The sequence below is a fragment of the Bos grunniens genome, chromosome 25 (assembly GCF_055505025.1).
Source record: "Bos grunniens cultivar Pamir isolate PY7600 chromosome 25, Bosgru_T2T1.0, whole genome shotgun sequence".
NCBI classification, from domain to species: Eukaryota; Metazoa; Chordata; class Mammalia; order Artiodactyla; family Bovidae; genus Bos; species Bos grunniens.
In genome coordinates, this window is record NC_141189.1 from 33989831 (window position 1) to 34007135 (window position 17305).

Sequence of the window (17305 nt, forward strand, 5' to 3'; positions counted from 1 at the left end):
CCGACTCATTAGAAAAGACCCTGATGCTGGGAAAGATTGAAGGCAGGAGAAGAAGGGGACAACAGAAGATGAGACAGTTGGATGACATCACCAACTCAATGGACATGAGTTTGAGTAAGCTCTGGGAGTTGGTGATGGACAGGGCAGCCTGGCATGCTGCAGTTCATGGGGTCACAAAGAGTCGGACATGACTGAGTGAATGAATTGAAACATGCTTGGCCTCACTACTGAAGATTTTGATGGTGGAGATCTAAAGTGGGGGCAGGCATTAATATTTTAAAAAGCTCCACATATAACAACCCACCTGTCTGATAGGAGACTGGATACATGAAATGTGGTGTATTCATTCAAAGGAAAGCTACTCAGTAATAAAAAGAAAAAATGTTGTTACATGCAGCAACATGGACATTAGGTTAAGTCAGTCACCAAATAATATATACAATGTAGAATTACCTTTTAAATGACATTTGAAAATAAGCAAAGCTTAAAACTCAACATTCAAAAAAATGAATATCATGGCATCTGGTCCCATCGCTTCATGGCAAATAGGTGGGGAAACAAGGGAAACAGTGACAAACTTTATTTTCTTGGACTCCAAAATCACTGCAGATGGTGACTGCGACCATGAAATTAAAAGACACTTGCTCCTTGGAAGACAAGTTATGGCCAACCTAGACAGCATATCAAAAAGCAGAGACATAACTTTGCCAACAAAGGTCCGTCTAGTCAAAGCTATGGTTTTTCCAGTAGTCATGCATGGATGTGAAGAGTTGGACTATAAAGAAAGCTGAGCACTGAAGAATTAATGCTTTTGAACTGTGGTGTTGGAGAGGACTCTTGAGAGTCCCTTGGACTGCAAGGAGATCCAACCAGTCCATCCTAAAGGAAATCAATCAATCAATGAATATTCAATATTCATTGGAAGTACTGATGTTGAGGTTGAAACACCAATACTTTGGCCACCTGATGAGAAGAACTGACTCATTGGAAAAGACTTTGATTCTGGGAATGATTGAAGGTGGGAGGAGAAGGGGATGACAGAGGATGAGATGGTTGGATGGCATCACAGACTCTTTGGACATGAGTTTGAGCAAGCTCTGGGAGTTGGTGATGGCCAGGGAAGCCTGGTGTGCTGCAGTCCATGGGGTTGCAAAGAATCGGACATGACTGATAGACTGAACTGAACTGAATACGTTGTATATGAAAACATAACTGGTTTCTACTAGGAAGTAGTGGCATCAACAACGAAGGGACACAAGGGCACTTACTAGGGGTGAGGAAAATATTCTCTTCCTTCTTTTGGGTGATGCATCTACACAGATGCGTATCACTTTGAAACTTAAACTGAGTCCTTCAAAGATGCATTTTATTTTATATAATTTATGTCCTATTTCAATAGAAAAAAGCCAAACCTCTCCAAATTAGGGTCCTGTAACCTGTGCTAAAGTCCAAGAAATGATCATCTCCACCCAAGAGATGGGCCCAATCCAGCTCAGCCAAGTTACAGCTTCAGGAACGGAACACTTCCCAGTTTTCTGCCTTATATCACACCACTCCACAATCTTACCCTCCAGAATTTCTCCCATCCTTTCTCTGTGGGTGATAAAACTCTGGATAACTCAGCATACAGCCACCAACTTAATAATAAACAAATAGGTGTCCAGGAGCTGTGGTTCCATTCCTGTCTCTATTTCAGTGGCCACATCTGCACTCCTGGAAGGGGTCCCTTCTCTCCCAGGTCCCCTTGTGGCTTATTGAGCACTTACTATATGCTGGATCTTGGGGGCTCCTTTACCAAGGAGTTTCCTCATTTTCAAAATAACCCTGAGAAGTTGATTTTTTTTTTTTTTTTTGCTGTCTTCCCCATTTTTCCGACTAGCAAGTCAACTAAGAAGATGAATAATGGGCCTGGAGGTGGCACCAGGCCGGTTAAGTGGAGAACTCAGGGTTAGAACAGTGATTGCAAAACTTCTTACACTTCAAGGTCTCGTTTCTTCCAGGGCCTGAGGGGGGAAAAGCAGTGTTGGAAGGAGTGTAAAGGGGGCAAATGTCCTAACAGCAATGCGTTTCAAGCCCAGTTACCAGAATCCAAGTCAGTCAGGCCCCACACACCCAGGAGTCCCATGCTCTCTGGCTTGACCCTGCTGGTAGCTTAAAAGTGACAGCTTTAGGACGACTTTTGTTTGGTATAACTTAGAAAACAAGAAAGAAGCAAGTGGAGGGTGTCCAGACGTGTTTAGTTTTAGGTTTGTGGCTCCCTGAGATCAGAGGAGTGGGTTCCTCTTTGGGGGTGGCGAGGCACAGAGAGAGGCATTGGAACAGATTCTGTGGCGTGTGTGTGTGTGTGCGCGCGCGCGTGTGTGTGTTGGCGCGCCTGTGCGTGGAAGGGGGATTGCTGTACCCAGCGCGAGGCACTGGGGGAGGAGGAAGCGGTAGCAGAGATCTGAATAATTGATTCCTCAGCCGCACCAGACGCCTGGGAGCGGGCGGAGATCGTGGTTTCAGCACCACGGACAGCGGCGCGCCCGCCTCAGGCGCCCCCGCCGCCAGGCAGCCGCCTATCCCGGCCTTACCGCCGCCGTGCGCTCCGGGAGACAGCTCCGCGGTCTGCGCCGCCGCCGAGGGACTGCGGGGTCTGCCTCGGCCCGCCTCCGGGGAGGGCGGCTGCGGACGGGAGACTCTCTCGCCCGCCAGAGCTCCAAACCTTTTCGGCTTTCGTGGGGGCTGCAGCGTCTCGCCGACTGAGAATAAGTCCCCAAGTTGGCGTGGGGGGCGCCCCTGCCTTCCTCCTCCTCTTCCTGCGAGGCGACCGCAGCAGAAGCACGCCTCGGGAGCCCGGTTGAGCCAGTTCTGTGAACCACGGTGGCCGGGAGCTCTCCGGACTCCCGCCGGGAAGTGGGGAGCTGAACGCCTGGCGTGGAGCTGGCCACGCAGCTAAGGGCTTAGAGGGAGCTGCCTGTCCCCCGCGCCCGTGCCTCTCTCGTCCGGGGACCGCGGGGATCCCCGGCCACACGCGCGCGCGCGCTCCCACATCCACTCACACACACACTCGCCCTCACACATCCACCAGCCCGGAGCCGGGGCTGCGGAGACGGCTCTCGCGCGCGCTCGGAGGACCGGGGCAGCGACTGTCCGGAGTGGGGCAGGAAGCCCAGCTCGGGCTGTTGGAGGGAGGCGCCGAGGGCTTAGCCGGAGCATGGGTCCCGCTGAGCGCTGAGTCGCGGCCGCAGCCATCAGCCCTGGAGATGACCAGGGGCGGCCACTGCTGAGAACTATGTGGAGAGAGGCTGCGGTGAGTGCCGGCGCGGGACGCGGGGCCTCGGTAGCCCCTTTGGGAAGAGGACGGTGGGAGGCTTTCATAGGAGGGGCAACAGGACTGCAGGAGGGTCGTTGCGTGGGAAACATCGCACCTCCCGTGGGGGTCCGGGGCTGAGGGAGCCGGAGTCCTTCCTTCCCCCTCTCCTCCTGCCGGCACATCGCAAACTCAGCCCGCCCCCTCCCCCCACCTCAGCCCCCATTCCCTCCTCTTTGTCTCCCTACCCCCCTCCTTGCTCAGAAGCTCCTGGCCGCACTACTCCTGGCTGCCGGCGCCGGGGAGGCGGCAGGGGGTGAGAGCCGAGGTGCCTTGTTAGCTTCTCGAGGGTGGCCAACCCGGGTCTCCGGTTCTCCTGTGCGCCCCGGGAGTGAAGCTCTCCATTTCGGCCACACGGTTTTCGGAGCCGCACTCGGGGACGTCTCGGGCACGGAGCTTCAGCTTCCCAGCTCGGGCCGAGCCCCCACTGTGCGCGCAGGGGGCGGGGGTGGGGTGGGGGTGGGGGGCTGTGTGAGCATTGCAGACTGCAGTCAGTTCCCCCCGTCCCTCCGCCTCCCCTCCCCCCGCCCGTGGGCTGACCCTGTCTCTCCGTCTCTTTCTCCGCCTCGGTAGAGCCCTGCTGCAGAGCCTCCGGCTGGGATAGCCGCCCCCCGTGGGGGCGATGCGGACTGCGCGGGACGGCCAGGGGAGCGCGCGGGGGCCGCAGCATGCGGGAACCCGCTAAACCCGGTGGCTGCTGAGGCGGCCGAGATGCTCGTGCGCGCAGCGCGCCCCACCGCATCCTCGACCTTCTCTGGCTACAGGTACGTCCCAACGGGAAATCTGGGCCCCGCCGGGGTTCCAGGAGAAGGAACAGTCGGCCGGAGGAAGAGCGGGAGAAGAAGGATCCGGGGAGAGAGGGAGCGAGAGAGAGAAAGCGGGAGAGGGCGCAGCAGGAGCGAGGCGCTGGAGGAGCATCAGGGGGCGCTGCGGCTCCGCGCTCGCGGGGCTCCGCCGAAGAGCGCCAAGGCCCGCGCTGAGTTCGCCCCAACTTCCCCCCGGCGGCAGGCAGCTCCTGGCCCGAGGGGCGCGCGCCTGAGCACGCGTGCCCGACGACGCTGGTATCTGCTGGCAGGCGCGGCCATGCACCTGGCGCGGTCCATGTGTGGGCACTGGCGGAGGACGTGTGTGGACACCGATGGCCTTGGGCCCCTCTACTGCGGGCTTGCGGAGGTGCGCAGAAATGCACGCGTGCCTGTGAGGGTGCGCGGCCCACTGCCCACGTGCACCTAAGACTTGGTAACAGAATCTAAAGTGGGAAAGCCTGGGGTGGGGGGTGGGCCAGTGCTGCACAGTTCACGTCCGTCGGAGAGCTTCTGGGGAGCCAACCCACCCCACCCAGCCCCACGCACGTTCTTTGCCAGCTCCCACGCGTCGGCCCGCTGGGGGGACGTGCCTCCCCTCCAAAATTCTGCATTGCACACGGCGTGCGTGAGAGATTGTGTGTATGTGTGTGTCTGAGCCTGTGTGTGCCCGCGAGCGTGTAGGGGGCGGGTCCTGGGGCTGCTTCCTGGCCCCTCTGCGCAAGGTGAGGCGGACCTTAAGTTTCCTCCAGGCACCCTGGATTCTCGGGCGCACGAGCGAGCGTCCTCAATTCCATGCGCTTGGGGGATCCCTGCTCGAGAGGTGCAGGGTCTGCCGTGGGTGCTGAGTGGCGCCAGGTGGGTGATGAACCCCCTTGGGTTCGCAGGGGGCGGGGTCAGTCAACTAGCCTTGCGCCGTCGCTCGGCCGCCTCCGCACGCTGGGGCTGGTCGGTAGTTTGCGCCGGGTTCGCAGGGGGCGGGGTCGGTAACTTAGACTCGCGGGGGTGGGAGAGGGGTGGGTGGAGGGTTTGCTCCGTGCGCCTACGTTAGGGGCAGTCGCCAAGTGGTCCCACTTGGGGAGTGCGGTGGGAGATGTGGGTTGAGTCGAGGAGAGAGAGGAGGCTGAATGCGAAGGTGGGTTTGAGGACAGTTACGGAGAATCAGCTCGGATTGGAGTTGTGGGCTGAGTTGCAGATGGGTCGAGGGACGTGGATGGCCAGGGGATGGGGAATGGAGTCAGAGACTCCAAGAGCTCTCCCTGGGGTGGTTTCCGTACCTGGCTCCCAGAGCAAGGGGCTGGGTGGGCAAACCCCTCCTCTAGAACCCTCGTGCACCGCCGCGGCGCTGACTCTTCCTCTCCACCTTGCAGGGACCGTAAGTGGCGACTATGGGCAGACTGGGCTACTGGACCTTGCTGCTGCTGCCGACCCTTCTGGTCTGGCGCGGTCCGGCGCAGAGCGCGGCGGCGGAGAAGGGTCCCCCGGCGCTGAACATCGCAGTGCTGCTGGGTCACAGCCACGACGTGACGGAGCGTGAACTGCGAAACCTGTGGGGCCCCGAGCAGGCAGCTGGGCTGCCCCTGGACGTGAACGTGGTGGCGCTGCTGATGAACCGCACGGATCCCAAGAGCCTCATCACGCACGTGTGTGACCTCATGTCAGGGGCACGCATCCACGGCCTGGTGTTCGGGGATGACACCGACCAGGAAGCCGTGGCCCAGATGCTGGATTTTATCTCCTCACAGACTTTCATTCCCATCCTGGGCATCCACGGGGGCGCATCTATGATCATGGCTGACAAGGTAAGGCCGGGAGGCGATGGGCCGTCAGGACCCCAGCGCGTGCCAGGCGTATGGCGGCCACTGCAAATTTTCGGGAGCTCCTGGCGTCCGTCTTAATCTGAAAGGGGGTTGTGGCCACCGACCCTGGGGAGAGCCAGGTCCTGCTTCTCCAACCTGGAATCGAATGGAAACGCTTTTTGCTTTGGTTTTGAAAGTGGAGAAACTCGGAGGCAGCTTGGGTGTGCCAGGAAGAATTCAGTAAATGCAGAAGTAAATGGGGTGGTGGAATGCTTAGAGACGGCTAGGTGGTGCACGGAGGTGAGCCTGGGGGCAACTTGAAACAATAAGGTTTATATTTCTGCAGTATCAGCTTTACCTGATTGTGTTGTGGCAAATGTCTATCTTTTCCCCTACTAAAAGCCACGGAAACTATTTTTAAAGGATCAAATGTGGGAATATTGTGGAATAAAATGCAAAGTTTTAGGTAAAGCAGAAAAAGGCAGAAAAATGTCATGTTTCCACAGACTCTCTACAATTAGAGGAAGTGGGGGGAAGTCTGAGGAGCCCTGGGCTAATGGCACACAGGTCTGTGTTTCTCCAAGGGAGTGGCTGTGAGTGGAGAGAAGGGACTGCTGACCCAGAGCATGGTGGCTTTGGGTGTTCCTACTTGTTACCTGGATGGGACTGCCCGGGGCTCCGAGGCCCTCAGATGGAGGGGTTGGCTCCCAAGGATGGATTTTGATAAGGGTAGTTGGAGGGTGTCCCAGTGAAGGAAAGGTGTCCAGATCTCTTGGCTTAGAGTGGGAGGGGGGTCTTTCTGTGGATCACCTGGGGGTGTTGGTGTGGAGAAGAGGGGTCTGGAGATTTGAGTGAGATGTTCTGAGGGCCTGGTTTGAGAACTGTGCCAAAGTGCAGATGGAAAAGAAGCAAGGTGAAGAATGAGAAAGAAGGGGACGGTTGGTGTTTGTGGGTGCTCTGTGCTTCTATCTAAGCCCTGGAAGAGAAATGGGGGGGGGATGTCAGGAAGGAAGTGTGAATGTACTTGTGTGGTGTGGGCACCCCCAGCCCCGAGACCTTTTTGGAGCGTGTTCATTAGATAGCAGGAGACATCCTAATGGAGCCAGCAGACGTTTATCATAGCACTTTGCCTCTGATGCTCTCAAAGCACTTTTACATTCATCAAATCAAATACTACTTCTGCCTCAGCAATTCCCACAAGCTCCTTTGGGAACCATATTAATTCTTTCAGGTCTCCTGGGCTGCGGCACATTCTGTTGAAATACACAACCGATGCAGTATCTTATTAAACATTCCTTTTAAATGGTTGCAACCTAGCAGAATTCCTGTGTGGTTGAGTATTTTCCCAGCCACCTCTCAGTTTTGGGGGGGGGGGTTCCTTTCTGGGATGAAAAAAGTAGGAAACAGCTGTGTCTTGCCACTGATATGTGGCCATTTCAGAACTGGCAAAGGTCTTAGAGTCTATTAGAGCATCCTGTAACTTTCAGGTGAAGAGATTGAGGCTCAGGGCAATTAAAGACTTAGCTAAGACCACACGATACATGATGGAACTAGATCTCTGGTTTTCTGGTCCTCTGGTTTCTGACGAACGCACAAAGGAGGAGGAGAACAGCATTTCCCAGCAGGGTTTTGGAGTGTGATTTGGGCTTTAAATATTACCACTGATTCCTTCTCCCTTCTGAAGTTTTGACGGAGCAACATGCACTTAAACAGGAGCCATATTGAAAGTGAAATTTCTGTATCGACTAGGGCCCAGCACAATCAGTGGAGAAATACGGTAAAAGCTGAATAGGAGAAGTGTTGCCAGGTGTGGGGCTCGGGCTCTTGCCTGACTTACCCATCTGACTATAGGCAAAGAAGCAGGAACAGAAATGGGCTTAAAGTTAGCATCCCCTTCATATGCAGTGACCCGTCCATGTCCGGCTCTGACTTACTGGACCTCTAAGAGGGTATTAGGAAGGGAGTTTTGAGAAGTCCGGAGGATATGGGTGGAAGCATCTTCTCTTGTGGAATTAAACTGCCTTATGGGGATTGGACATGAGTGTGACCCCACTTAAAGAAGAAAAAGGACCTCAGGATAGGGCGAGAGGAAAATGAGAAAGGATGTTTTCAGAGACGTAAAGATGGAAACTGATTTAAGAGCGGGTGGAGAGGAGAGGAATAAAAGGGTGCCTTGGCTCAAAAATGATGAAAGGAGTTGGATGGTCTTCATTACTGTTGGGGCTTTCCGAGTTGGTCTTGATGGCAGGAAATCAAAGAAGCCGTGGGATAACATTAGGGTATATGTTGGGTCCCCTATGTGGGATGTGCAAGTGATGTTAAGAGGAGTGGGGTTGAGGAGTGGGATTTCAGGAAACCTGATTGTGTTAAAGGAAAGAGATCGTCTGGGATGTGAACAGCCCTTCCTTCCATTAGTAACACGTTGAGTTGGCTTGTGTCTTTGCCGCCTGTTTCTGTGGAGTTGCAGTTTGGCTCTGAAGAAGCAGTCATGGACATCGCCTTGTTCGGTTGGGTGTGCCCTTGGTCTTGTGGCCACAGAATCTGCGTCTCCCCAAACCACTGAGACCTCTCCATCCCCCCTTAAGATGACATCATTTGGTAAAGCCCAGCACATACCTGTGTTGTCTGCACTTCTAAATTGGTAACATGATCCAGTCTCGGTGAATAAGAATGGCAGTTAATTTGACTATCAATTAAATCAATTAAATTTATGCCTCTCTCCCCAGTTGTTAACCTTTTCCCCAAACTTCTTTACCCTTGGTAGCGGGGTGGGGGGAGGAAAGAACAGAGCGTTGTAGTAATTGAAATGTGGGAAGTGGCAGATTTTTGTGGTTTAACTTAATTTACGATGGAGATATTAATTTTTTGCTTCTATCACTGGGTGGTCTTGAAATATAATTAATTTAGAGGTGAAAATAATGCTGAACGTTGATGGAGTTCTAACCTTATCTTGGTCTGGCCATTTTGTTCCCATGCACATGAAATCCACTCTGGCTTTAGTAACAGCCCTAGTAAATCAAGCATAGACACTGGACTTTTATGTCGCTGCTCAATGTCCTCACCTCCTCCCCTTCCTCCCTTATTCCTAACTACTCCACGGGAGGGAAGAGGCAAGGCTTACAATTTAGCTACATCCATCCATGTCAGTTACTGCGTGGGTTTTGCTTTATATATTATTTCTATATATACTTTTTATCTCCTCTACTGGAGTGTAAGTTCCTTGAGGACAGATTTTTTTTTTCAAAGTGTTTATGTGTATATGTATATTTGAAATAATGATATTCCTCCTCCACAGACAGTTTATAAAAATAATGTCTTTTCATTACAGAGCACTTAGAAAGTGTATTAAAGTTTAAAGAAGAAAATAAAAATCTCCCTTTAAATCTTATCGCCAGGGGTAACCACTGTGGACTCTTGGATCTATTTAGTTTTAAGCTCTATGTATTTAGTTATAAGGGCTTCCCTCATAGCTCAGTTGGTAAAGAATCTGCCTGCAGTGCAGGAGACCCGGGTTCCATTCCTGGGTCGGGAAGATCCCCTGGAGAAGGAAATGGCAACCCACTCCAGTATTCTTGCCTGGAGAATCCCACAGACAGAAGAGCCTGGCGGGCTACAGTCCACGGGGTCACAAGAATCGGACACGACTTAGTGACTAAACCACCACCACCATTTAGTTATAAGTTCAGGATTATATTGTGTGTGTGTGTGTATTGTTTTGTTTATTGTACTTTGCCTCCTGTGGACTTTCTTAGAAAATCCAGGGTTTTTGTTTACCCTGGAAGAATCTCAGCCAACCTTCTCTTTGTCTTGTAGTTAGTCTCTCAGTAATTTCTCTGTGTATCTTAAACATTTTTTTAAGTTCTCTGTCTCTGTGTGCTGTGTTTCTATGGCATTTCCTCAATTCTTTATTCTAGTTAACCAGCTCTTTTCATTTGTGTCTGGTCTATTTTTTTGCCTATCTGTGGAGTCTTAAATTTCAACACTGATTCATTTTATTTCTAAGATACATAACGGTTTTCTGCTTTTGTTTTATTGAAACAATACCTTCTCATACCTTCCTGCTTTTGTTTTATTGAAACCTCTTCTCACTTTGTGGATGTAAATCTCTTCTGTCTCTTTGAGGATTTAAAAAATACTTCTTATGAAGTCCTCCTCTGATTGCTCTAGCATCTTTCCTTCTTCCCATATGAATTCTTCCGTTTTGTAGAGTTTGATCGTTGGATATCGTCACATGTTCTCGAATTTTTATTTGTGAACTTATTGTCAAGGCAGTTTTATGGCTTCTTCTGCCCTGTAGCTACAAGCTGGTATGTTTTTTAACCAGAGCTCTTGTCAACAGCTCAGCTCAGAGCTCTTTTCCTGCTCTGTACACTCTGTGGTGCAGGCTTGGGTCCTGGTCTCCTGTAGGCGCTCTCATTCTGGCCCCATTACACATGCAGGGACGCTCTTATGGCTGTGACTCATGGTGGGTGGTGCAGGCACTTTGTCCCCATTCACGGTTAGCTGCGTGGTTTGGGTCCAGTCCTGCCCCTTGTCCCCTTGGTAGATCTTGGGACCTCTGCTCCCATGGCTCATATCAGACTTACTCCCCCATGCACTTTGATTCCTCCTGAAATTGTAGAGTCTCATCTTTTGATTCATTTATTTTTAGGGAGCACCTTCTATTTCTGTGATTCCCTTATTTTCAAGCAGCATTTTATAAATTTTGAGGTATCTAAAGTTTGATCTATAAATTCTGTGTCTTAGGAGCAGAAGAGGGAGGCAGCTGAATGTGTTCTCTCTGATTTTGACCCAGTTATATTTCACAACCTGCTTTTATTTCTTTCAGACTTGATTGTGTAGTCTTGGAATTTTTCCTTATCATTAAATCGACTTCTCAAACATGATTTTAAATGGTGCAGAATGTTCTGTTTATACCACAATGATTTAAACTTTTCTTCTATTTTTTCCCATCTTTAGTAAGGTTGGTTTCTGGTCCAGATGCGTGTTCTTTTGGGCACCTTGCACTGATCTTTGCTTTCTGCCTTTGTTTCTGGGTACATATATGGCGACTGAGTGAATCAAGTCATTGGTTTGGATGCCAGCTTGCTGCAGTTTCTGGAAGAACTTACCGTGCTGTGGGTCAGGGTTTTCCACCCAGTGTTTGTTCCCAAATGCTGACTGATTTCATGGGTGTGTGCCAAGTCTCCTCTTCTCTCTAGTGGGCAGATAATCACTAGCCATCCTGAGGATTAACAGACGTTGGGGGCTTCCATATGAAAGGCCTCCGTAGCTCTGCTGAGGAACAGCTCACCTGTAGGAGGCTGCTGCACTCGTAACCCGGCAGCTCCGAGTTTGGGTGGGAGTGATGAGCCTGCCCATTAAACTCAGAAAGCTTCTGGAAAGGGCAGACATGCACATCAGAAGGTCGACGGAGCCCACTCAGATCCTGATGTAGAGGCATCAGGTGGTTCCTCGGAGAGTGAGTGGGGAGGCCTATCTTTAGCCTTTTCCATGAGGCACGTCAGATGTAGTCATCACTCCTCCTCACAGAAGTCATGGAGAACCACCACCCTGTGAGGCACGGTAACCTTTCCGTGGGGCCCTGGGGGTCCCTGCTCATCACCTGGACCCTTGATAGATGTGGTCTGGCGGTGTTGGGGGAGTATTCATCTTCTCTTTGGTAGCCTCACATGGAAAATGCTTCTCTAGGTAGAGTGAGGAGAAGGCAATGGCACCCCACTCAAGTACTCTTGCCTGGCAAATCCCATGGACGGAGGAGCCTGGTAGGCTGCAGTCCATGGGGTTGCTAAGAGTCGGACACGACTGAGCGACTTCACTTTCACTTTTCACTTTCATGCATTGGAGAAGGAAATGGCAACCTACTCCAGTGTTCTTACCTGGAGAATCCCAGGGACGGGGGAGCCTGGTGGGCTGCCGTCTATGGGGTTGCACAGAGTTAGACACGACTGAAGTGACTTAACAGGTAGAGTGAAGGGGAGACGGAAAGATAATGACAGAGAGAAAGAGAGTGTGGAAAATCTCGGATTTGTAACAGGGGCTTGGTGGCTTCTGATAAGGCCATCATGAAAAGGAATGGTTATAAGGTTACTAACTACTGTGGTTTGTTCTACACTGCCCCTTAATTATTTAAATTTGAATTACTTGCCAACGTTTTAAAGTTAGGCGGTATCACATTTATTATTATTTTTTTGAACCCAAATTTCCTGCTTCTTTGGGAAAATCAGAAGGCCTGGTAACACTAGCCTTGCTTCTCCCCATAGTGACAGGTGCTGGAGATGAATAGTGCCCCTCTCCCCCTTAAACTGGAAAAGGAAATGGCAACCCACTCCAGTATTCTTGCCTGGAGAATCCCCATGGACAGAGGAGCCTGGTGGGCTACAGTCCATGGGGTTGCAAAGAGTTGGTCACGACTGAAGCGACTGAGCACCCCCTTAAACGGGCCTGAAGCTTGTCCTGCCTTCAGACTCCAGTTTGCTCACCTCACTCACTCATGTCACAGAGCTAGTCCTGAAGGCACTGGGGTTGGTGACCCCTGATACGATAAAGAAAGAAGCTGGCCTTTGTTAAGAGGGTCGCTTTCCTTCTCTCCCAGACTGCTCCTTGAGAGGTGGAAAACTGGAGGTGTGCACGCAGCCACGTTGCAACATTCACAGCTGCCACCCCTAATCCACGGTGGCATTTTGTCCTTTTTGACCACAAGCCCTAAATTCTTCTAACATGGTCCTCCAGGAAGCCACTACCAAGTTAGTTAGCTTGAGTTCACTAACTACCAAGTTAGTGAACTTGAGTCAGAAGACCCCAGAATACCCTAGACAAACAGTCTGAGCACCTACATTCCATTTCCAAATGGCAGTGTGACTTTGAGACAGTCTCTTCAGCTTTCTCTCCCTCAGTTTCTCCTTCTGTAAAATGAAAGTTTAGGGAGATAGTATCTTTTAAAACCTCTTTCCAGCTCTGAAAATTTTATTGCCTTCGAGAAAAGGCTGTGAAGAAACATAACAAAATGTGAGCTGTGATTATCTTTGGGTGGTTTGTTCATGGGTGTTTTCATTTTTTAAAAAATATCATTACAGCAAGGCTAATAAGTTGAAACTTGAGTTGGATTGTCTGTGTTTAAATTCAGGTTCTGGGTGATCATGGGGAAGTTGCTTCATGTCTCTGAGCCTTAGTGTCTTCATCTTTAGGATGAAGACAGTAATAGTACCTGCTTCCTAGAGATTTAAATGAGATAATAGATATAAAGTATGTAGCTTAGTGATTGGCTCTTAATATATACTTCTTATAGGAATGTTACTGTTATTGTGTCTATATCTCGTGGTTTTTATTTTTCTCCAAAGTACATGTGTGTTCTTAGTTGCTCAGTCGTGTCTGACTCTTCGCAACCCCATGGACTGCGGTCTGCCAGGCTCCTCTGTCCTTGGGGATTCTCCAGGCAAGAATACTGGACTGGATTGCTAGGCCCTCCTCCAGGGGATCTTCCCAAGCCAGGGATCGAACCCAATGCAGGCGGATTCTTTACTGATTGAACCACCAGGGAAGCCCATAGTACATGTGCTTTTTAATAACCAGAAGGGGTATTATAATAAAATTATAATAATATTATAACAACCTGAAGGGTAATGTGGTGATATGAGGCTATTCCCTGGGAGAAACTGGAAATGAGTCTCATAGAACTCTTAGATGGGAGAGTCCAACATGAAATGATTCATAATTTCTGAACTGGGACAACCAGAAGCTTTCTTTGAGTTTTTAGGTTGCTATGAGCTTTATCTTGGCAAACTGAAGATTAAATGTGGCCAGTGTGAAAGTGACTGTTAGAGGTGACCTTTATGGTAAATAACTCCACCAATTGGAATACATGTTTGCACTGGGCTTAGGGCTTTGGGTCTAGACATATATGTGTGTGTGTTAGTCACTCAGTCATGTTCAACTCTTTGCAAGCCCATGGACTGTAGCCCACCAGGCTCCTCTGTCCATGGAATTCTCCAGGCAAGAATACTGCAGTGGGTAGCCATTCCTTTCTCCAGGGGATGGTCCCGACCCAGGGATTGAACCTGGGTCTTCTGCGTTGCAGACGTATTCTTTATCATCTGAGCCACCAGGGAAGCCCGTGGACATGTATAGTTTCTCATTTTCTTTCTGCCAAGGATTAAGCGCCTCTGAGACAGCCTGAGGCCACCTGGCAGCCCCAAAGATATTTGACTGAAGAATCCTTGTGATCTTATTCTTTTCCTCTTATTTTATTATCCTTTTAAATTAATGATTGTAAATCCAGTTGGTTTAGGGAAGAGGCTTAGATTCAAGAGGGAATATAGATTTTGATGTTAATAATCTGGTTGCTTTAATTGAAATGATTTAAGATGTTGGATGATGGAAGTAAAATTCAAAACTGTCTTTCCAGATTGAAATGATGAACCCATACTACAGACTGCACTGAAGGGTTTAAGGATATACATTCTTGCAGGAAGAGGGAGATGTGACTTTCCAATTGACTTGAAATTGATTTTTGTAAGAATCATAAACCAGTGGACTGCCTCCTGATCTGGCTCCTGGATGCATCAGTATTTTATTTCACCAGCATAGTATTCTTAAATGCTTGAGTTTTAATGTCTTTGGACAAGGCATTCATTTTTAGGTTCCCTACAGCCCTCCTCACTCCCTGTTACCTCACATGTAATCAGATTCACACATTTATGTTAACTGCATGGTCTCTGCAAGCATTTGAAATTGTGATCCTCAATCACAGGATTTTTGTTTATTTCCTCATTTGTTTTGCATTGACCAAGATACTCAGCAGGTCCTAAGAAGTGATAGGGTTCATAAAAAAAATAAAGCCCACATCTCTAGAAATATAATGTTTAAATCAAGAGAGGTGATAGTTCTATTATACCTTTTCTGTTGTTAGGAGTCCCTTCCGCTCCAAGTCGCAGAGTATTTGACCAGCACGGGCTTAAACCATTAGGACATTTGGTTTTATTGTTGAACAAGGTGCCCTAGGTCTGGTTTAGTATCCCAGTAGCCCGTTGAGGGCTCAGGTCCTTTCCATTCCTCTGTCTTGCCTTCCCCAGATGTTGGTTCACCTTGGTCACAGTATGGCTGCTCTGTTTCAGCTGTCACATCTTCACCTGCCAGCGTTCATAAAAGGAAGAAAAGGGAGAGACGTAAGACTTTATTCTTGGCCCTCCCTCTATCCTTTTAATAGAGCAGACATCCTGTTACATTTCATTGGCCAAAACTGAGTCATATACCATCTCTTGAACATCACTGATTGAAATTAATAATCAAAATTTTTCTCCAAGAGTGGATAATTGCCACTGGAGCAAACTTTTCTTCTGTTAGCAGAGGTGTAGGAGCAGAGGCTAGTTGGTCCACCGGATGCTGTCTCGCAACATTAATGCATCTGGAGACTTGACTTAGTTGTGGGGGGGTAATATTTGAAGATGAATGTTGAAAAACTTCAGTATGTCCAGAGGAAGAGCCTCCAGGATTATGTAGTATCTAAATAATGTATGATGAGAGTCTCAGAATAAATATTTAGGAAAATTCAGCCTGGAGAAGATAAATCTCAGAGATGATAAGAGATATGTTCAAATACCCCATGGGCTCTTACAGGGTAGAAAGTTAAGTCTTAATTTTGTTGTTGTTGTTGTTCTGGGGACAGAACTGAGACCAGAGGGTGAAATTATAAGGTTGTTATGAAGAATAAGCTTTGGCAATTAGGTCTCTAATAGAAGACTGTGATATTTCATAGAATAATGTGTCTGTTGGACCTGACTGAGCCCAGAGTGACTGCCATCTGTCAGGGACACAACAGAGAGTCAGACTCACACTGGCAAGCTTGGACTGGGTCACTTCCGGGGTCCTTTCTAACTCCGAGACTCTGCACCTCTCAAGTTCTTGAATTTCTAAAAATCCCCACATCCTGATACTTTAGGCCCTTGGGTTTGGCTGAAAACCAACATCCTCACTTTCTGTAAGTGGGTGAGTAATTCAGTATAAATTTGCCTGGCATGGGGGAGGAATTTATGAACCCTGCATCATCACCCTAAATCCCCAGAGGACTTTACATCATTCCGAAGGGTAGGTGATATTTGAAAAGCATAAAACCTATGTATATATCAACTCACACACACACACACACACATAAATATGAACATAAGTAGGTCAGCTGGCATCATATTTACTAGTGGAAATGTTTTTGGCTGAGAAGTTCATCTATAGAAGACGACGTTTAGAGTAATTGCCAATGATCTCAAAAAGGGAAGTTTTTTGCAGTTCAGTTAATCATCATTACTTATTAAAGTATATTCCTGTTTGTGTGCATATTACTTTGGTAATACTTTTGTATATCCTAAAGAGACAGCCAGACCCCTCTCTGATGTTTCAGCTAGGAAATTATCCTTTTCTGTCTGTTGTACTCCCCTGTGTTTTGAACATTTGCTTACGGCAGAAACTGCTCTGGGTACTATTCCATTGTTTATCTCTTCCTCTGTTTTCCCCTCACACCTCCCAAGGAGCAAACACAACCCGATTGCTTCCAAATGCTTTGCCTTTCCATTCAAATTTTACGACTTTGCATATGATGGAAACGGGTATAGTTTTTTTGTAATTATTCATTTATTAGACATAGGTATGCAGGAGCAGAGTAAAAAAAAACAAACAGAAAATACAGTGCAGCAGAGAAAGAATGTTTGCTTAATTAATGCACGATGCCTGGTTCTCTCCGTGGAGGTGACCCTGTTACCTATTCAAAGAGAAAAAATGTTAATTGGGATGGTAGTTTGTTTCCCTTTGTGATTTTTGCTGAAGTTGGTATGTTACAAGGATCTTTTTCCTGTTTTAAAATCTCACTGACTTGAAAGAGGTTAATCATTTTCCATTGGTCCCCAACTGTGTCTGTTTTTTCCCAAGCAAAATAAAAGCTCACGCTGGAATACAAGCTGAAAATCACTGGCACCTCAAAGCTAGGCCTACCTACTCATCCAAGGGATTTAAGATCCTTTGGGGTTATCTGGGGAGAGGAGGAGTCAGGATCACTTTACAGGCTAATGAGAGCTATGGGCCCTTCCCCAGAGGAATATTCAGGAGCCTTCATCTGATACCATGTCAATTTCAGGGGCACACAGACCCTCTGAAACCCATTCATAGCCTCCTTGGAATTGATTTATTCTTACTGGTTTATGAATATGTTCATTCTTCACTGAGCCTGTAAAACCTGGGCCCAAATGTTCTATAGATATATCTGTGATCAAATTATTTGCTTCCTTGCTATATAGCACAGAGAGCTCAGCTCAGTGCTCTGTGATGACCTAGAGGGGTGGGTTGATGGAGTGAGGGGGGGTCCAAAA

At 48.8% G+C, this 17305-nt stretch overlaps 1 protein-coding gene across 4 annotated transcripts in view; it reads left to right on the forward strand.

Moving 5' to 3' along the window:
- The first annotated feature begins 2575 nt into the window (after positions 1-2575).
- The window catches only part of GRIN2A (glutamate ionotropic receptor NMDA type subunit 2A), a 453818-nt gene continuing 439088 nt past the window's right edge, over positions 2576-17305 (forward strand). For 2 of the 4 annotated variants that reach the window (XR_015154758.1, XM_086375823.1), the window contains exons 1-2: positions 5098-5290; positions 5526-5957. Coding sequence is in view for 3 of the 4 variants with exons in the window: in XM_086375823.1 (XP_086231949.1) it covers positions 5544-5957 (414 nt within the window). In the remaining variant the exon portion in view is untranslated. The other 2 variants (XM_086375824.1, XM_086375825.1) reach the window with 2 other exon arrangements.